General features: G+C 39.7%; 1 protein-coding gene across 1 annotated transcript in view; it reads right to left on the minus strand.

Moving 5' to 3' along the window:
• The window catches only part of MTHFD2L (methylenetetrahydrofolate dehydrogenase (NADP+ dependent) 2 like), a 144,894-nt gene that overhangs the window by 52,634 nt on the left and 69,849 nt on the right, over positions 1–22,411 (minus strand). Inside the window, exon 6 of the mRNA XM_042936196.1 lies at positions 21,710–21,802. Within this exon, the coding sequence (XP_042792130.1) occupies positions 21,710–21,802 (93 nt within the window). The remainder of the gene's footprint in view (positions 1–21,709; positions 21,803–22,411) is intronic.

Here is a 22,411-nt window from a genome sequence, read left to right on the forward strand (position 1 = left end):
ATGTTCTATATTATCTGGGGCACCTGGGTGACTCAGTCGGTTAAGCGTCCAACTCTTGGTTTCAGCTCAGGTCATGATTTCATGGTTTTGTGAGTTTCAGCCCCGCATTGGGCCCTGTGCTGACAGGGCAGAGCCCGCTTGGGATTCTCTGTCTTTCTCTGTCTCTCTCTGCCTCTCCCCCACTCACGCTGCCTCTGTCTCTGTCTCTCTCAAAATGAATAAACTTTTTTAAAATTTCTATATTATCAACAATATAATATATACAGCATCTATAACATATAAGTCATAAAATATGCAGAAATATAATTTCCCATACATACAGAAAAATCTTACCTAATGGAGAAGTAGGTTTTAAAATGAAAAAAAAATTTAAGGGTACTATGCTGGAAAACAATCTACTGCCTCTCAGTGAATCCAACATGACTGGTTTTCTCTCCAGTACTTGATCAGATCAGTTTCTCTGGTTGATAACAGAGGTGATGGCTGGCTCAGGTTTAGGGGACATACTGAATGAAAAATAAACCATATCTTTCATCTCCAAACTCACATACAATGCAGCACGATGCCTGAGTTCTAAGAGACACATAGGAACTGAGACTGTATGAAGGCAGAGCATATTCATATTTCTATTTTATGTTCACTCTTAGGCATAACCTAATTAAATAGAATGCCAAGTAACATAGCCTGCATTATTTAAAATACTATTTCTCACTCATCTTTTTACTCTTTCTGTTGCTTTAAAATTTTATATAGGTTAAGTGCAAGTACTATGCAATTCACCTTACCATATGTTGTGCTATATTAGTGATCTCATGTATTTCAAAGGAAATACTTGAGCATTTACTATGGAATGTCAGTGGGCATGGTTTCAACCATTAGGGAGATCGCATGAGTTGTGGTAACTGGACAACCCAAGAATGTAAGCACTCCCTGCAAATATCTGACTTATATTCAGGAGAGTACTTTGTCACATAGCAGCACCTAAACCATTTTTAACCAACCAAAATCAAAGTCAAGAAGCACAACATCAACAAAAAAACCTGCAGAAAATTCTAAACAGCCAGGGCACTGAATTAAAGTCAGGAATTCTTAGATCTGGGATGTGGTACATAAGAATGTATATATATGCATGTAGGAGTATGACCCAAGATAAACATATGACTATTTGGATATCACATGCAAAATACAAGTTATGAATATCTACTCCCTAAGAACACTTTGGATATAAATATTTCATAAAATATTCACTAATTAATTATTCCCAGCATATAATATGCTTATTCACCTGTCATTCATCTACTTAACAGGCACTTAGTGATGGTTTGTTATGCATTATGCTCTGTATGGATGCTTATCATTCAAAAATTAAGAAAAATACATGGTCTGTTTTTAGGGGTTCATGATCAAACAAGAGAGTCAGGCAACTGTAACAGAATATGGCACTGTGATGTAGAAATGTGCAGGATGCGGAGGAAAATCAATCAGGGAGGGAACCTCTACCCTCGCCTGTGGTAGTGAAGGTTTATTTTCCAGTGGACTGTGATGATTCTGAGATGCCTTGAAGTGTGTAAGGCAAAAGGGTGAGAAAAGCTGTTCTAAAGAGAGGTACCCAGCTCTACAAACAAATATGAACTTCCAATGAACTTCATAGGTTTAAGGAAATGGAAAAGAGTTTAAGACTGTTAGTCTAGGGTGTGTGTTTAAGGCAGTGACTGGAGATGATGCCTCAGTTTGAATATGACCACCACATGATACAGAAGATATTTTATTTCCCACTGTGCACTTAGGAGAAGAGAAAGGCTGATTCTCATTCAATTGATCCCATTCCAGTTCAGGTATATCCTGAATTAGCAAGAGACTTGTTTCTCCATTGAAATTACCAGAAGTAGTAATTACTAGTTTCATGAAACATTCAATTCTTGGGGGAGGGGAAAAACTATGGCTGGGTGTATCCAATGATCCAGAGGGATAGGCATGACAGAGTCCCTGTGGAGAGGACTGAGGAGCCTCTGAGGGACAACCCACCCAGGTATGCACATTAGAATCATCTGGGGAGCTTTAAATATTCTCACTGATGAGGCTGCTGTCAGAATTTCTGTGGGTGCAGCATAGGTATCAGCACTTTGAAGTTCCTCAGTTGGTTCAAATATGTGGCCAAGGTTGAGGTCCTGCTCTAACGAAAGAAGTCAGGTGTACAGATGGGCTTATGCCAGCACAGCATTTATTGTTAGGGAAGAGATGAGTCTAAGTAGATCTTCGTGTTCTTAATTCAGATTGGGCTCTACATTCTCCCACAGAGTCCATTCAGGGCCACTGGAGAGGGAGAAGCCACAAATAAACAATGGCAAGGGCTTTTTCCTTAAAAATTCCACAGTAGGCATGTCTGGGTGGCTCAGTCGGTTAAGCCTCTGACTTTGGCTCAGGTCACGATCTCACGGTTTGTGAGTTCAAGCCCTGAATCAGGCTCTGCACGGACAGCTCAGAGCCTGGAGCCTGCTTCAGATTCTCTCTCTCTCTCTCTCTCTCTCTCTCTCTCTGCCCCTCCCCTACTCACACTCTGTCTCTGTCTCTGTCTCTCTCTCAAAAATAAATAAACATTAAAAAAACTGTATGGTAAGTTTTGTGCCCTCTCAGAAAGAGTGCTGCAAAGAGGCATTCTTTTCCATTTTGCAATAGAACATCACGTAATTCTCCCTTGAGGGCTCCAGCATACCTAGGATGAGATGTGCAGTCAAGAGACCATGTCTGGCCATGGTGGCAGCTGTTCTTGGCAGGAAATATGGAATCTCATACCCATATGAACGTGTTGTGGGAAGAGGGTGATAAGGGGGTTGAAGCAGAAGAGAACACTGTGTAAAAACTGATTGGATGTGTTCGGTAGTATAAAAACCCAAAAGAGACTCAAAACAACGGCAAAAGTGTGAGGCATAATCAAAAAGAATTACACATGGCATCTCTAAAGCTTTAGTACTACGGGGAAAATATCCACATAGGAAATATTTTCATTATTTCAACAGATAGTTGCTGAATAGCCACGATGTGCCAGGTACTATAGTAGGTGAAGGAGATAAGGTAATGGACAAGACAGACAAAACTCTCTTCCCTAATAGAACCTACATTTTCATAGAGAGAATAGCTAATAAATACATAGATACATAATACAACGTCTGCTGATGATAAGTGCAGGAAACAAAACTAAAAGATTGCTATTTTTAGATAGGGCTCTCTAAACATATGCCATTTGAACAGAGACATGGGTGGAAAGGGTGTTACTAGGCAAATTAGTGGTTTGAGAAACTTTTTGGTTTCAAGACTACTTTCCATTCTTAGAAATTACTGAAGACCCCAAAGAGTTTTGCTTATACAACTTACATCCATTGATTGTACCACATAAGCAATTTAAACTGATAGATTATTTAAATATCTCTTTAATTCTTTGAGAAAAAAAGACAATAATAAACCTATTACATGCTAAAATAAGCAATAAAATTTATTTAAAATAACTATATATCCTAAAACTAAAAAAAAAAAAAAAAAATTAGTGAGAAGAGAGGCACTGTTTTATAATTTTGATAATCTTTTAACGTCCAGCTTAGTAGAAGACAGCTGGATTCTCATATCTGCTTCTGTATTTGGCCCCACACCCATACATAGTTGGAAAAGGGAGAAGTGTTGTATTAGCCTTTTAAGATGATTGTGGTTGTCTTTCTTTGAATGTATAGCAAAACATGACAAGGAATAATTTCTCAAAGATCAGTTTCAATGTGGAACGGAAGCCATTTCAATAAGCTCTCCATACTCTGTAATACTGAAGTCCGATAGTGGTCTATCTTGCATTTTGAATGGATTTAGTGACATCATGCAATGCTTATTTGGAAAACATTACTTCATGGAGTTAGGCAGATCCTCCAAATGTTGTCACCTATTATTATACAATAAAAATATCCTATCTGTTAATATCACCATTGATCTCATGAGAAGAAAATGTTATATTGGGAAGCTGTCAAGCTTACAGCAGAAACACTCTTTTTGCCACATTTTGATTTCTATCAAACTATCACCTAACCTAAAGGGCTAGTACATAACTACCATAACTACTATAACTGCCCTGGGTGCCTTTTGTACCCACTGTTAGTCTTTGCTTTGATATCTCCCTTCCCACTAACAAGAGCAGACCGTTGATTCATTTCCTGCAAAGCTTTCCATAGGAGGATCTAGCTCTATCAGTAGGCACAGACCTCCCCACCCTATCCATCTTTCTGGTCTAAAGTTCATATCACTTCCCAACAGATTGGAAAGACTGTGTTGATAAACATAACTAATGATCGCACCCTTCACTGGAGACCCCACCCACCCCCTACAAATAAGGAGTGGCCTTAATCATATAATCATGTAACAACAGTTGAAACAAATAGTAACAAGACTGTTCTGTCACGCCTATCAACAAACTGAATGGTGTCATTTTTAATTCTGGTCCTCCACGAAGCATAACAACACTATCATTAAACAGTGACCAAGGCCAAACCTCAGAGAGTCCACTGCCATAGAGGAGCTTGGGGTGTAGGCCAAAGTCAGGAAAGGATGAGCACTTTGAGAAAATGAAGAAAGCTCTCTGTTCTCTTAGGGATTTAATGGGTGGCTCTGTTTCCCTGCCTACAGCTTTGTTTTCGGAGAATTGCTAGTTGTTTATTACATGCTTTGTGATGTAAGGACCAAACAAAAACTAGGGGCAACGTGTTCATATTTGTTTAGAAACACTAAAAATATGCAGAGCGTGGTGCTCTGAAAAGGTCTGAGATGAAAGCAAGGAAATCACAGGGATCTTTTTTTAATAAAATAAAAAATGCTCATTAAAAACAAACAAGATGACACTACATACCAAAAAAGGGCCAACGTTCATTTTAAAGAATGAACAAAATCCACAAAAGCGGGTTTGAGAAAGCTTCAAGACTTTGTGGGAAAGTTCCTGTGCTGCCATAACAGCCCCCTCCCCAGGCAGTCTACCAGGAGCGAGAGGAGACATTCGGCTGACAATTGCAAGTTCGAGGGTCACTGACAGAGCCCCTGTCTCCAGGGGACACGAATGCACTGTGTGGAACAGACTTGTAAAACTGAAACACACTGTAATAAAAATGTACCAGATGGGGCACCTGGGTGGCTCAGCCAGTTGGGCATCCGACTTTGGCTCAGCTTGTGATCTCGAGGTTCATGAGTTTGAGCCTCACATCGGGCTCTGTGCTGACAGAGATCCTCTTTCTAGACGCTCTCTCTGCCCCTCCCCTGTTCACCCTCACTCGCTTCCTCTCTCAAAATTAAATAATAAACATTTAAAAATATATATATATACCAGATGTATGCAAGGTGCCTAGCTGAAGGTGGTAAACAAAAAGAAAACTACAAGGGTCTTTCTTGCCAATTATTAACAAACCCTTGAAAAGCATATGCCGGTCAAATAGCCACTTCCTCTGGGATGTCCTCTGGGGCCACACTGATCTTGATAGTAGGTCAAGTCCTTCTCTATATATGCATCTGTGGCCCTGCACTTCCTCACCAATTTTCAAATTTTGCCATTACATTTGCATGTTGTTACTTGATTTATATCTATTTAAACTATCAGCTCCGTGAAGGTAGAAACTAAGTAGTTTCGTTGTGCAACCAGCACTTAACAGTTCCTGGCACTACTAGGCACTCAATAAATGTGTTGGGTTGATAAAGGGAGGGAGGTAGAGTGTAGCTTTACACCAGCTTGATGTGTCCATCCTTGGAGGTGGCACACTAATCTAATTGGGAGAAAGACAAAAGGGAAAGAGTCCCATTGGAAAATAGGAGAATTATCAAGGCTTCCGTCCTGTATACCTGACCTTGGTAAAGAGGAGTTAATAGGAGAAGGCAATTGAATACAGTTCAGTAATCACATATCTGACATCTTCAGATAACAGATAAATCCTCAGAATTCAAAGTATTTTTTTAATGTTTATTTATTTATTTATTTATTTATTTATTTATTTATTTAGAGAGAGGTAGAGAGCTAGCAGGGGAGAGACAGAGAAAGAGGGGGACAGAGAATCCCAAGCAGGTTCCGCACTGTTAACGAAGAGCCCCAGGCAGGGCTCAAACTCAGGAACCGTGAGGTCATGACCTGAGCTGAAACCAAGAGGCGGACGCTTAACCGACTGAGCCATCCAGGCGCCCCTCGAAGTATTCTTTATGAGATAAATTTCTTTTCTCTTGGTAGTCGGGAGGAAAGAGCCTCCAAGAGGACAGTAAACATTGAAAAGTTTCTCTCATTTGTGCCTTATCATTTAATTGGCTTGGCTGGCACTGCAGGGCTATAGAGAAGGAACAAGAAGGTGAAACAGCTCGAAGTGTCTCTGCAAGTCTTGGGAGTGTCTTACCGGGCTGCCACAGCAAGGACAGCAGGAGGGGAAAGAGAAAGGAGTGGAAATTCCAGGAGTTCCAAATCCCAAATCCCAGGGGGAAATGTGGATGTATGCTAGTTACTCCGCTCCATGTGGCATAACAGGACTCAGTAAGGTCTGAGTAATTCTTCATGTGGGAAAACAGAATGATATTGACAACTCGACATTGGGAACTAGTAGTTACCCTGCAGGTCGTCAGCTTGGCCATCTGGTCTGCACAAGCATGCCATCTGACTCATTGGAAAGAACTTAGACCCTGGAGGCAAACAGATCTCCACCGTGACAACTATCAATTGTGTGATCTTACACTAATGGTAAGACTATATTCCACATCTACAAAAATAAGCACCATAACACTTCCTACCCCTTGGCCTAGGTTTGCTGTAAAAGTAAAATTAAGTAGAGGAAAGCACAGAGCATGCTGCCTGGCATACAGTAGCATTCAATGAATGACAACTGCCTTTGGCTTCTCAGTTTTCTAATGAAAATCTCAAACACAATACGAATCTTGTGTTATACACAGCTTTACTAACAATAAATTACTGTAAGTGACCTTCTTTCTATGTAAATAAAACGTCTGTCTTTTTTCATGAGTCACTTCAAACCTCTTATTTTTTCTCCAAAAAAAAAATCAAGGTATAATTAATTTTCAAAAATAAATGTCATTGCTAATCTCCTTTTGGCAATTCTAGCCATTCAATTTAGTTTCTGAGTATCTCTAGCCATTACAGTTGGGTAAAAAACAAATTTTGCTGAAAGGATCACATATAAATGAACTAAAATTGCCCTGATTTGACCTGTTTTAGCCACTATTGTATTGGGACAATGATCTCCGCTAATTTTAGGAAACCAATGTCATAATTAGTGAATCATTATTTTTTGTCTCTTTGAGGTTGGGGGGAAGCTTTCTTTTCTTTACATAATTATTCTAGGATTAGCAATATACCAACTAGTTTCCGTCTAGAGTTTATAGGCCAGAATCCCTGATGAGGTACATTTGATGATAAGAAAAGATAAGCATTGGGTGTTATATGTAAGTGATGAATCACTGAATTCTACTTCTGAAATCAATAGTGCACTGAATGTTAACTAACTAGAATTTAAATAAAAATTTGAAGAAAAAAAGGGAACTATTTAATGAATATGCAAAAATAAATAATGGGTAAAAAAAAATCTTGACTTGATAAATTAATTCCTTGGACATCAGAGTCATACAAAAAATGTACCAGGAGGTTAAGTTTTTCCAGTGGAAACACATATTTTACTAGAAACAAATATGGGTCTTTGACAAAAAAAAAAAAAAAAAAAAGGAGATGATGGGGGGATAATTTTGCCGTTTTTAAACAGGTTATTAATTTCTAAAGAATTTAGCATCACTCCACGAGAGTATATTCTTCATCATGACCACCCATGAAAGGGACATATATGGCAGGGCTGTGTTTCACAAAAGCAGAACTAGAAAAAAGATGTAGTGATACTCGACTCAGCTGAGGAAAATGCCAAGGTTTTTTTTGTTTTTTTGTTTTTTTGTTTTTTTTTTGCTATCTGAATACATGAATGTGAAATGTTATTTACTCCAGAGGCTTATAGAATTATAGCCCCAACTCTGCAGGCTTTGCAAATTCAAACACATGCTCGATTTTTGTCTGCCTTAAGTTCGTCCCTTTGGTTTTATTAAAAAAGTGTTACTTATAAAACGTGGAGTGTGACCAACATAATGACAAAGTCTCGAGAAACTGCTCTGCATGCTGGATGCCTGCTCTTGCAATTACTGTAGCACCTGCATGTAAGATAAAGCAAATAAACAAGGAAGATAAAAGCATGCCCCACTTCCCCAAATCATGGCAGGAACAGCCAAAAGCAGAATGGAGAATCAGGATTGGAAGCTCTAGGGTAAGATGTGGTTCGCTGTCTTGGTTCATATGACCACGGACAAATCAATTCACTTGAAGTCTCAACTTTTTGCATCTATTCTACAAGGATAGTAACCTTACTCACCTGCTAGGGATGTTGTGAGATTCAAATAATATAATGTTTCAGAAATGCTTAAGAAGTATTTGCCATTATTAATATTAAAATAAATATTATGAACACTGGGGCGCTGGACTGGTTCAGTCGGTGGAGTATGTGACACTTGATCTTGGGGTTGTAAATTCAAGCCCCGTGTTGGGTGTAGAGATTGTGACTAAAATCTTAAAGGAGCGCCTGGGTGGCTCAGTCGGTTAAGCGGCAGACTTCGGCTCAGGTCATGATCTCGCGGTCCGTGAGTTCGAGCCCCGCGTCCGGCTCTGTGCTGACAGCTCAGAGCCTGGAGCCTGTTTCAGATTCTGTGTCTCCCTCTCTCTGACCCTCCCCTGTTCATGCTCTGTCTCTCTCTGTCTCAAAAATAAATAAATGTAAAAAAAAAAAAAAAAGTAAAATGAAATAAAAATTATAAACACTGATTTTTAAATAAATAAAATGATGAAATGTCTATATTGAAAACTTTCCATTCAAAGATTATTTTAAATTTCTTTTTGATAATCACTACATTAAAAAAAATCTCAGAGGGCCTGGGTGGCTCAGTCAGTTAAGTGAAGGACTCCAGCTCAGGTCATGATTTCAGAGTTCATGAGTTTGAGCCCCACACTGGGGTCTCTGCTGTCAGCACTGAGCCTGCTTCAGATCCTCTGTCTCCCTCTCTCTCTGCCCCTCTCGTGTTCTTGTGCACTTTCTCTCTCTCTCTCTCTCTCTCTCTCTCAAAAATAAATAAACATTAAAAAATATCATAGGGGTGCATGGGTGGCTCAGTTCGTTGAGCATCTGACTTCAGCTCAGGTCATGATCTCATGGTTTGTGGGTTTGAGCCCCGTGTCAGGTTCTGTGCTGACAGCTCAGAGCCTGGAGCCTGCTTCATATTCTGTGTCTCCCTCTCTCTCTGCCCCTCCCCCACTATGTTCTGTCTCTCTTCAAAAATAAATAAACATTAAAAAAATTTTTTTAAATATCATAATACTCAGAAACATGAGAATGTGTTAATTATTTAATGTTATAGAAAAAAATCTGTTACTATCCTTGTACATCTTTTTAAGAAACATCAACAACTAGCTAGTGCTAGAGATAAATCTGATAAATTTGAAACTTGAATAGGTTTTCCTAATGTTTAAAATATTTATATAAGGGGAATGGGATGCCTGGGTGGCTCAGTGGGTTAAGTGTCTGATTCTTGATTTGAGCTCAGATCGTGATCTCATGGTGGTGAGATCAAGGCGGGTGTCGGGTTTTATGCTGAGCGTAGAGCCTGCCTGGGATTCTCTCCCTGTCTCTCTGCCCCTCCCCGACTTGTGTGTGCACACACTCTCTCCCTCAAAATAAATAAACATTTTTAAAAATAATAAAATATTTATACAAGGGCAAAAAAAATATGAATAAATGTGCCCGCATTTATTGCAAAGCTTGCTAGAGTTAAAAATCTGGATCTGCCCTCAGCTGACTATAGCAGAAGGACGTATTGATGATATGTGAGTAGCCCCGGGGTCATGAGGCAAGGAGAACTTCAGCAGCAGGGAATGTTCAAGACAGAAGGTAGGAACTACAAGGAGGGCAGGAACTACAAGGAGGGCAGGGAGAGCTTTTCTGTTCCTATCTCTTTCCCTCGTATTCTTGCCCCACTCCTTCCTCTTGGTGCTAATTGAAAATTAGATGACTTGTTTCTACTATATATTTGAAAATGAATTTAAAAGCCACAATCACCCTCAGTTTCAGCATCCCCAGCTCTTTCCATTTCCCATTTCTCTTTTTTTAATACACCTTATTGAGTTATAATTTATACCTCATACCATTCATCCAGTCACATCTCTTTTCATTTCTTCTTTTCTCCCACAAAAAGCCACTTAATGAGCATATGTGGCACTTTGTAGGAGATGAGCCATTTCAGTTTAGCAAAGCTGCTCCTCCGTTCCTCCACAGTAAAAGGTCAACAGCCTCAGAAGACAATCGGACAGCCGGCAGAATCTTGCGAGGAACAGGTAAGATTCTCAATCATGTCAATATTTTTATTTCCTTCATAATTATAAAATCGATATGTCTTGAGGATAATTTACATGGAGAATTCAGAGAAAGCTGAAAAAGGAATCCACATTTATCTATCACTTATTAACCATTCGCCAGAAGTAACTACTCCATTCAAATTGTACTTTTTCTTCCCTCTTTGTTTTTCTGTCAGTGTGTGTGTGTGTGTGTGTGTGTGTGTGTGTGTGTGTGTGTGTGTGTTCCTATTTGGATTTCTATCATAGATGCAATCTAATATAATTATTTTCAAGTATAATTGCCCATAAGAATTCCCTTTTATAAGTAGACCATCATTCAGAGTAAATATTCCCATGTTGTTGGATGCTTAGGCTGTTTCCAACTTTTGGCTGTCAGAGATGAATCTGTGATGGAGATCTTTGAATATCATCTCAGTAAGCCTCCTTACAATTCTCTTTAGGATATTCCTACATGCAGTGTTTTGGAAGCTGAGATAATGTCCATTCACAAGCTTCTATCCAAAACAAGTTTTTAACTCTATTTATTGGTATTTGAAGAAATTTACCCCAGTTTACTATCTAGTGCCCATGGTAAACAAGTGGCATTTTCTGAGTTCTTTCCAAGCCACTCAGTATTCCTTTGCAGAGCTTCCAGTAAAAAGTCAGAAAATTTATAAGAGGGGGGAAATGCCTTCAAATCATTTTTTACTCAAATAAAGTAAGTTTGAAGTGATATCTTAGTGACCTAAAATAACTCATGGTACTCTTAGTATACAAGAGGCAATCTTCATTCATTTTGACATGGAATACCACATTATTTCACCACAAATATCTTCACCAACTATCCTGGGAAGAATGTATATTATAATGTATCCCTTGTGTGTGTGTCTATGTGTTGTGTGTACGTGCGCACGTGTGTGTGTGTGTGTGTGTGTGTGTGTGTGTGTGTGTGTGTGTTTTATAGAGACAAGAAACCATCCTGGTTATTTTAAAAATAAATGTAAGTATGAATTATGTAACGCAATAGAAACTCAATAGAAGTATTATTGAAATGCACCTGCCTTTTTTTTCGCAGTGTAATATCTGATCCCTGATATTGATGACTACCTTGATTTAATGGGCACATGTTAGGATATTAAGGCTGAATTACCTGCAATCGGCACACTCAGAGAAGGACTATGACGTATTTGAATTTGTTCCAACCACAGGCATAAAGCCCACATTCATGCATAGTACTCATTAATCCTCAGGTTTTGTAACAAGGGTAAGTCATTCTAAAATAAGCAATTATTAATTAGCCAAGTCAGAAATAAATTTGGGGTAAATGCACTTAGGTGTGGGATGAAGAGCCAGGGCCAGAAACTTTTCTCTGACCACATAAATGGGTAAAAAGAAAGGACTTTCATAGAAAGCTGCCTGAGGAGATCTATGCCAACAGGGTGCTTCCTTACTTCTTATCGCTCCCCTTCGGAAACGAAGCCACACCTAAAGCAGGTAGCCAGGCGCACAGTCAGATCACCCGTTTCAAACACCACCTCTGTGTGGATTATTACACGAGTGTTGACGTGTGACATTTTGATCCCGGAATTTTTTTTTTCCAATTTTCGCTTTTCCTGGATGAGGTGAATGGATGTTATTGCAAAGCCACAACGAATAATGACCGACTGTAGATCTAATGAAATCATTTCACTTTCTGCCAGTCAACACATGTTTGGAGGAGACATCCCACAATACCACACACTCGGAATCTACCACAGGAATGATGACTTCACCAAAGAAGGGCTCATATTGTTACCCACACTAGAAGGGAAAGCTGCAATATTTTCTTGTTCTTTCACTGAAGACAGTCATCGTTTCTCAGTTGTCTCTCTGCCTCCTCCCTGCCTTACCTTTGAATTCTGCAGGTGCAAGCTCTGAGTCAAGGGTGCTGATGGAATGCCATATTAAGCCTTCGTGAAGTGGAACAGCCCCAAACAAGGTATTAAGGAGAATCTAAGGCTGCATGGACCTGAAAGAGATCATCTGCTTCTATGAAGGCCCTCCTCGACTTCTAGGAAAAAGGCTTTCAACCAAGCACTTGAATTCTAAAGAAGGAAGCTTATTCATTCCACAGCGAGTTTTCTAGTCCCCAGTGCAAAGCTCTTCACTAGGTACAAAAACTACAAAGGTAAATAAGACACGGTCCTGGCTAATGGAGGTCACAATACAGCAGGAGTCACTTGCAATGCTGTCCCTGTAATTCTCACTATTCTGCCCTCATCACATATCTCATCGAGGTCCTCTGTATTTCGATTCCCTTTCTCCTCTTTTATTATCCTGTTACACTTCAAAACTTGTGCCCCCCACCCATCTTCAACTCCTCCCAAACCTGCTTCCTCTCTATGTGCGCTCCCTCATCAATGGTCACACCGTATGCCCAGGATACGAAGACAGAAAAACTTTCTCGTCTACCTTCTGTTTCTCTGTCTCACTTTCAGCTACTGCTGTATTAGTTTAGGGCCACGTCAGTGCTACTTCCAGCCTCATCCCTGCCCAGAGGCTACCAGAGTAACCATTCTAGAATTTAAATATGATTATGTTACTCCAATACCTACAACTATTTAAAAGTTGCCCCCAGCCGGTAGGATAAAATCCAAATCCCTTCATTTATTCTGCTCTCTGGCCTTTCCTAAATAGTCAGCTTCATCATTCACCACTCACAGACAGACATCTATCATTTTGACAGGCATCGAATATTTTCTTTGATATGTGCATAGTGTTTTTCAGCTCTAAGCTTCCAGAAGTCCCCTTCTCTTAGATTCTGCCCAGTGACTTTCTGTTCATGCTGTGGCTGGGGCCCAGCTCTACCCGTTCATCTTGAGAACCAGTGAAGCAGGGCTCATTCCTCCTCAGTGGTGCTCTCTCTCTGTCGCTCTTGTCTGGGTCTCAGTCTTGGTCTCTTCCTCTATATCTGTCTCTGTCTTTCCCTCTCTCTGTGTGTCTCCATCCTTCTTGGTCTCTGTCTCTCTATCTCTCTGCCTCAGTTTCTATCTCTCTTGGTCTCTGTTTCTCTCTCTCTCTTTCTCCATTTCCCTTTTTCTAGATGATGGATAGACAGACAGACAGACAGACACACACACACACACACACACACACCCCTCTAATATTATGTTAGTGAACCGTACTTTGCTAATTTGTTTGTACATCTTTTCCTCTGCTAGACTCCGAACTTCTCAAGAGCTGGAATTATATTTTATGCATCTTTGTTTCCCAGTACCTGATGTAGGGCCTAATATATGCAGTGGCAAAATATGTGTTGATATATCAGACTTACATACCACAGCACTGTTTGTAATAGCAATAAATTAGAAGTAACATGCATATCTATCAACAGAAAATGGATACTCAGTCAACTGAGTATCATACAGATAGTGCTACCTCTAGAACATAACACTAATAGCATAACATTAATTAATAATTAATTAATCAATAACATTAATCAGAACAAAACAAGTTGCAGAAAGGTACAGCATGTAGAAATTAAAAAACATTTCTAAGCCAAAACAGAAGAGACTCTTAAAAACTGAGAACAAACTGAGGGTTGATGGGGGGTGGGAGGGAGGGAAGGGTGGGTGATGGGTATTGAGGAGGGCACCTTTTGGGATGAGCACTGGGTGTTGTATGGAAACCAATTTGACAATAAACTTCATATATTGGAAAAAAAATAAAAAAAAAAAAACATCTCTAATGATATTCAGGTTTGAAAATCTGGTTGGTAGGTGTTAACGTTGTTCTTTTGCTCACTTTGATGTGCAATTTTTAAATGATGCGCATTTTTAATACTTCATAATGTAAATTTTTTTAAAGACCTGGCCATGAAAACCTAACAGAGATAATGCCAATGGCTAGAGACATTATCTTGAAAGGATTCTTCCTCCCTGTGATCCACATATATGCAACCCAGTAGAACTAGCTCTAAATGACATTATCATTTAACAATTCAAGATATATTTCAAAGAAAATCTCTATTTCTCCATAATAAAGATAGATCTTTGATCTAATTGCTCTTTACTGAAGTACCCTTAGATATTGCTGCTCCACACTTGTTTTGCTCAAGAAAATCAGGAAGTAGAAAAACATGTAAAGGAAAGAACCTCCAAAGAAAGATCAATCTCTGCTTCCCACATACTGATATCAGCTAAAAACACTTGGTGACGAAAGGATCATAACCCCTTTTTTCACAAGTCCGTGCAATCACAAGTTGAGAAAAAAAATTATAAGGGCCTCAGGAAAAATGAAGAAAAAGAAATAAAGCCTTGGGATGCTTCTTAGGTGCTCAATTTGAGGGGAAGGGCATTTTTGCTTATTTGACGATAACACGGGTCAAGGAAAAATTTACAAGTTCATACGCACCTTTTACAGTCTACGTGTCAAAGTAACGGCAACTTGACCTTTTGGTGCTGCATGACAAATTTTCATTTAAAGCATATTGTAATTTTAGTCAGAGGGTCACAACAGAAAGTCAGACTGAAGGGAAGGGAAACTCCATTTCTTTAGCACCACTTATGTGCTGGGCACTTAATTCTTATGGCACCCTGTACCATTGGTATTATTACTTCCATCTTACAATAGTTTCAAATGAGGCCCAGAGAATTAAATGTGATTTCTAAATTCGAACTGGGTCAAACTGGATTTGAACCCAGATCCTCCTGACTTTAAAGGCCATGCTTCGATGCACATCCTGCTTCCGATTCTTGTCCCTTCCCCCTTACGCCACACCCTGCCATCCTCCTGTGTGCATCCCTAAGGCCTGGTGGCATACTGATGTGTAATGGCCGATAGGCCTACAGAGGGGGTTACAAATAATACATGTCTATTACTTTTGTGTGTGGTAAGGCTGTTTAACAACACCCATGAAAGGCATAAAATATCACTTGGTATTACATGCACATATATAGTTTTTGTTATACACAAAGCTTTAAATATTAGTTTTGTTTTTGAAAATACAAGTAACCATTTGTTAGCAAATAAAGCACTTAAGACCAATATAATAGATATTACAGGTTCCTTGTGCAAATAATCACAGGGGCTCACAAAGGTGTTCACAGTTGTTTACTACAATGTTCAAAATAGTAAAAACTGGGAATAATCTAAATGTCCCCCCATCAAGAACTGAATAAATAAATTATACCCAGCAGCAGAGAATACTATGAAGCCATAAGAAATCACGTTTCAGAAGAATGCATTTTATGAGGAAACAGGTACACAGTGTGGAACTGTAAAATGCAAATGGTACAGGCAGGGTGAAAGAACTATGTAAATATTTACATTTGCATGCAAATATAAAACAGTGGAAGGCCAAACACCAAACTGTTAACTGTGGTTGACTTTGGCTTATTGTACATGTTTGCTAGGTTCTCACGGTAGGGATGTATTACTGACGTCAGGAAAACAGTCAATAGTCAAGCACCCTCTCACACTTTGAGGAAGCTTCTGTATTGTGCATCAGGGAGGTTCTGGGGATGGCTTAGTGGACAAAACGCCAGCTTTCACCAACTATGACACTCTGTATCCAGAGGTTAACATGCAAGTGGAATTGATGGTGTGGGCTAGAATGGGAGAGGGAGACTGAAAGGGTGGGCAGAGGTCTGAGAGAATAAACCCCTTCAGCTAAGTGTCTCTCCTTCCCTAACCTCTCCTAAAGTCACATTGTACCCCAAGAGAAAGGCCATGAGGGACTCATCCGGGGAGAACAGAATGCACAGCTATGAGCAAAAGGCAGTATCCCAAGAAGCCATAAATCTTAAGTAAAAATAAATCTTTTATGAAGTTGGTCTCTTCTCTGTAAGTCACTTCATTCATTAATTTATGTTTATGATGACCAGTCGACTTTGATACTATGGTAGCATCAAAAGTAACCAAAAGTCTTTTCCCTTAGTTATATCAGAGTTGTAGCTTGCTAATCAACTGATTTCTTATTTCCGAATCACTGTTTAAATTCATATGCAATGGCCCGAGAAGGGCCAACAGATAACATATTAGCATATGACATGTATTGGGCATTTGCAATATGTTAGGCACTGTGCCATGTTCCTTCCCCGGCCTGGCTGGCTTCACAATACAGTGTTAGAAACCATAATTCTTTACACCAACGATCTGAGGCTCAGACACATGGGGTGACTTAACCAAGGTTACACACTTAGCAAGTGGCAGAGCTGGGATTTAAATTCTGAAAATTCTTACTCCATATCATTGAAGATAACTGACAAGATTGAGATAGATGACACATTTAGGAAGGCAGGAAGGACTTCTAAGTGGGGGAACTGAGGCTACAGGGGCAATATGGAGAATAAGAAATAGCATATGGAGGAGCGCCTGGGTGGCTGAACTGGTTGAGCATCCGACCCTTGATTTCAGCTCAGGTCCTGATCCTGTGGTTGTGGGATTGAGCTGAGCATGGAGGCTGTTTGAGATGGTCTCTCTCTCTCTGTCTCTCTGACTGTCTCTCTCTCCATCTGCCACTCTCCCCTGCTTGTGCGCATGCTCTCTCATTCTCTCTCTCTTTCTCTCAAATGGAATAAATAAATAAACAAGCAGGGGCGCCTCGGTGGCCCAGTCTGTTAAGTGTCCGACTTTGGCTCATGTCATCATCTCACGGCTCATGCCGGGTTCTCTATCTCATGGTTCGTGGGTTTGAGCCCCACATCCGGCTCTGTGCTGACGCTCAGAGCCTGGAGCCTGCTTCAGATTCTATGTCTCCTTCTCTCTCTGCCCCTCGCTCACTCGTGCTCTGTCCCTCTCTTTCTCTCTCTCTCAAAAATAAATAAACATTAAAATGTAAAGTAAATAAATAAACAAACAAACACACAAACAAATAAGATAGGGAAAGAACACTAGCATTAGTGAAACCATGAAATGTGTGGCATCCACTCAGAAAGCGCCCAGGGCTGTAAGGAGGCAAGTTCCACTCCTGAGTTGCATGAGCTGTGGATATGGTGGAACAGAGAGTTTCCATGCCCCACCCCTTGGAATTTCTCAGTGTCCTGGCATCCAGAAAATTACTAACCCTGCTCCAAGGAAGAAGAAATCCACCAGAGGGAAAACTCCATTGAGAACCCAAGATGATGTTTGATGGGAGTGTATCCAAAACTTGATGATATGATGGGAAAAGTCGTGAAAAGAAATTGGTTGGTCACCTTTATTTTATGACGAGTAAGTATGAGTACTCCAAATTACTCTACTGAATTGCCTATTTATCCTGTTTTATATTACAGTGTCTATCATTAAAAGTGTTGCAATAGAGACGCTAGAGTTATGACTGTGAAGGTTCATTCATCACGCTGGAGGGGATGGCTTAGTGGACAAAACGCCAGCTTTCACCAACTATGACACTCTGTATCCAGAGGTTAATATGTAAGTGGCATTGACTCAGCAGCTCATCTTCTGCATGAGGCTAGTTCAGTTTACTCACATGGGTGGAGGGTCTTCTGGACAATGTCTGGAAAATACCTGCCTCTCCTGCTTGAATAATGAAGATTCCTAGAACTTTTATAGACTTAGGGTTTCCCCCAGTCTCCTGGAAGCGTGAGATACAAATGAGTCAAAGGATCTTCTAACACACTGTTAACATCGGTGCCCTGTCCTGGCTGGCTTTCCCTTCTTTAGCCTTGCAGAGCCAATGAGGCCTTCCCTTAAACCATTTCTTTCCATTCAACGGTTTAACAGTCTTACTATATTTTAGATGTCTACGACAGTCTCTTTACTGTCTTCACCCTGCTCAGAATTTCTTAATCTTAGTATTTCAAATCAAATCAATCCAAACATCCACTTAATGATACAAACTGCTCTCGTATGAACAAATCTTTCACCTTTATGACTTTATCAATTTACTTTACGATGACAAACTAGGAATGTTTAGTAGTTACAAAAGTCATGCTACCACTGTGTGATGCAATCAGTAACTAGAGAGATGATTCATTCCACCTTTATAAAATTATATTCTTAAAAATTCATCAGCTAAATTTGTATCAGTTTGACGAAGTCCATGCTCCAGTTGTAATTTCAAAATGAATACGGCACGCGCTCATTGAGCACCCACTATGTGTCAGATTTTGTCTGAAGCACTTATATACCAAGTTAAAAAAAAAAGAAATACCAGTCCCATCCCTGCTAGAGTCTAGTGAAGGTGACAGACAACCATAAACAGGTGATAAGTGCCATAAACACGGTACAGTAAAGTGCCCTAGAAACAGATTCATTCTCTCTGTGAATCTGGAGAGTAGTTTTGAGGAGGGACCTGAAGCTCCTTATTTCAGAATGCATAGTTTGACAGGATCTGATTTTCAGATCTGGGCTTTGAAATTAAATCTCAAATGTGCGGAGAGGTGTTTAAAAAGTAAGTGATTCATCGTTAAACCTATAAGGATAGGACTATGGGAATTTGAGAAGCTAGAGGGGTGAGATTGTTATTAACATAAGCTAGTTTTATTCATGCCTCCGGATCTTTACACAATGATTTCCTTTTTTAACTTTTTTCTTCTGCAAGCCCATTCCAAGATTTCATCACTCACTACATTCTTTTCCGTCATCCCTCATTGTCGAAAGACATTATCGATCTCTCTGATACATCACACACCACTCCTCCTTCTCTTCCTGACTTGTAGATGGGACTGTTTCCATATATGCTGACATTCTAGTTATGACAACAATCCAGCCCTCCCTGTTCCAGCTACCTCTGCCATTAGATCACTATCTTCTTCTTTAATACCCACTGCTAATTGTAGTTGTTTATTTCCCACACATAATGCACGATGTGGTCATTTTTGTAAGATTTCATTCCTATCGTCCGATGATATGGAGTTTCTTTTCTATGCTAATTCATGCTTTCTTTAGAATTTCACTGTAATTTGCCAATATCTACATATTTTATCCTTCAGTTCACCAGGTGATTATTAAGGACATGGAAATGTAGCAATCTTTAGTTATTTTTTATGAACTCTCAATTTTCCTTCTCCAAACTTCCCACTATCCAAATATTTATTTCTTCAGGACAACTGCAGGGTTATCTACGGGGCTGTCTTCTAGCATTCTACAAAATGCCTTTGTTTCTAGTTACAGGCATTAGAGCTGGAATATGAGGCAGGCACAAGACCTGTTCACACTATCTTCATCCAAAATGTCCTCCATGACTGGGATGGAGCGTGGTAAACTCCACGGACTGTGGATGGAGTGTGGCTGTCTATAATAGCTGGCACCTGACTGGTGCCCTCTGGTGGTAGCAGGATGCCTTGACTGGGATGGTTGCTAGACAGAGCCTCAATACTGTCTCCACACCTAGGAGCCTGAGTACCTCCTGGCTCCTCTCTTGTTAATTTTATAGAGGCTTGGTCCTCATTTCCCTTCCCTTCCTTCACTTCCCTTTTTCTTTTCCCATCTTATTTTTTAACACCTTGTACTCAGTGCTGATTCAGGCCTTTACAAAGGAGCAAACAGTGAGTCTATAAGAGACACTGACGGATGACGACATAGATGGTGATAAGGACTGTGACATAAAGTTTGCTTTATTCACAAGAGAATGTCAGTGGTTCTTGAAAGAGGACCACCCATCTGCCATTTCTCATGGCAAGAAAAACATAAGCATGAATGTACATTGAGGAATTTTTGCCCCACTAGAAAAAAATATTCATTCAATATTTTAATTGATAAATAGAAAGTAAGATTGATTGTGAAACATTCTTTACCAGTTAACATTAGAGTCAAGTAGCACCTTGTAAAGAGAACGTAAATTTCACTCTGTCTAAAGTTTGAGATGAATGAGGATGACCAAATTCCTCTCTACTCACTGAATTCTGACTCTTGTAGGTAAATCCAATGTTTCTAAAAAGAAGTCAATTTTCATAATCTTCTTTCATAAAAGAAGTCAATATTCATAATCTTCTATGCATATATCAGTTGCTGCAGCAGTATTTCACTTAATGTTAACTGTAGTCTGAAACTTTTTATTGCATCTCTAAATATCTGTCTTACTCCTCTCCATCCTGTTAAAAAGTTCTCATTTAATATTACCTGAATGTAATTTCTCAGAAAAACTGGAAATGTGGTTAGCTGTACCAGCTTACTGGGGACTTCTGGAAAAGGGAATATTTCTTTTTTTTTTTAATTTTTTTTAATGTTCATTTTATTTTTGACAGAGAGAGACACAGCATGAGCAGGGGAGGGGCAGAGGGAGAGGGAGACACGGAATCTGAAGCAGGCTCCAGGCTCTGAGCTGTCAGCACAGAGCCCGACGTGGGGCTCGAACTCACGGACCGTTAGATCATGACCTGAGCAGAAGTCGGACACTCAACTGACTGAGCCACCCAGGCGCCCCTGGAAAAGGGAATATTTCTATGTTTACTCTATCAGGAGGCAAATTACTCTACCTGGAGTGATCACATGTATATTCTGATTTCCTGAGAAGGGCCTATAACAGAATAAGAAAGTAAACTAAATTTGGGTGAAACTAATTTAAATGACCATTATCCGCTTCATCAAACTGTTTCTTCTGGAACTTGTGCTCTGCTTTCATAGTTTGTAACTACTCAAAAATTCAGATGTAAAGTCTAGAAAATACCAATAACATCTAATTGATAAAATACAAAAGGCTCTCGTTCAGCCTTGGATAAACAAGAAGATTCACAATTGTCTGCAATGTAGAAATCCTATGTGTATGTGGCAAGAGGAAAGGTAGAAGCAAAGGGTAGAATCATTTTTGTACGTTTGAATAGAAAATGAGGAAAAATCCTACATCCAGTAAATGAAAATGCAATAACTGTCCTCTGTTCCTACTCTTGCTCCTCTCGAATACTCCTTGACATAGTGTAAGCGCTCTTCTAAAAACATAAGCCAGGCCATGTCAACCTCCTGCTCTCAGCCTTTCTTGGCTTATATCAAAGTCCTTCCAAGGGTCCCACAGGAGCTAGCCCTAGCTATCTTATCAAGAGCATTTCCTACCAGCCTCCCCATAACTCATTCACGTTTAGAATCAACCATGTCTATGAAGGAACTGGCAACCTGCACATTTGTTCTTGTGCTTAACCTGTCATTCCAAAGGCTACTTGGGTTTTCCATAATGAAGTGACAAATGTTAACATAGGCACAACAAACCACTATAATAATTGCCAGGAGACAGAATCCAGCCGATGGAAGTTAGTCATACATATACCGAACTCTCCCAAGAAGCTGTTTTTACAGACATGTCAGCAATTAGGGCAGGAATTACTCTGCTGATGACATTCCACCAAATAACAGCCACCAAAGACTTACCGGCAGCTACTATGATAACATCTGCCAGCTGCGTATGGATCTTCAATTGTTCTTTGGGAGTGTATCTGTGAGCTATTGTCACGGTTGCATCACCTGGAATGGAGAAGAGCTCCCATTAATAGTTACTGAGCTTTTTCAAAAGTTATGGATGCTATCATTCTAGGGGAGATTCAGTTATATCCTAAGAGTAGGAGAATTGCTTTCAAATGATTACAACACTTTAAGAACAAAAGCTAGATAAGAAAACTTAGATGACCGAAAATATTATACCCTTCAATTAACCAGTGGAAAATCAAATAAGACCAAATGAGAGCATGTGCTGACCATCAAAAGAGAGATCTAAGTAAGGTCCTAGAAACCCAGCACGTGAAAGTTCTGTATTGAGGTTAATATGTAAATACGTGGGATACTTGTTGGCTTGATAATTAGGTATATAAGCTCTGAAAACAGCAAGTAAGTGCATCCAAGATAGGGCAATGCATTGTGGGAGCACAGCTAAGAGATTAATTCTGCCTCCTCTTGGGGAGGTGTCAAGGAAGGGTTCCTAAAGGAGGCAATATACTTTAGGTCTCAAACCAATTCAAGAAAGAAGAAAAGGGCATTCCAAGCCAACAGAAGAACAGGAAAAAAATGGACCAACTTTGAAATTATGTGTTTAGGAAATAATGAAGAGGCTTTAGATATAACAGGAAATATTCATAC

This window comes from Panthera leo, chromosome B1 (assembly GCF_018350215.1).
Source record: "Panthera leo isolate Ple1 chromosome B1, P.leo_Ple1_pat1.1, whole genome shotgun sequence".
NCBI classification, from domain to species: Eukaryota; Metazoa; Chordata; class Mammalia; order Carnivora; family Felidae; genus Panthera; species Panthera leo.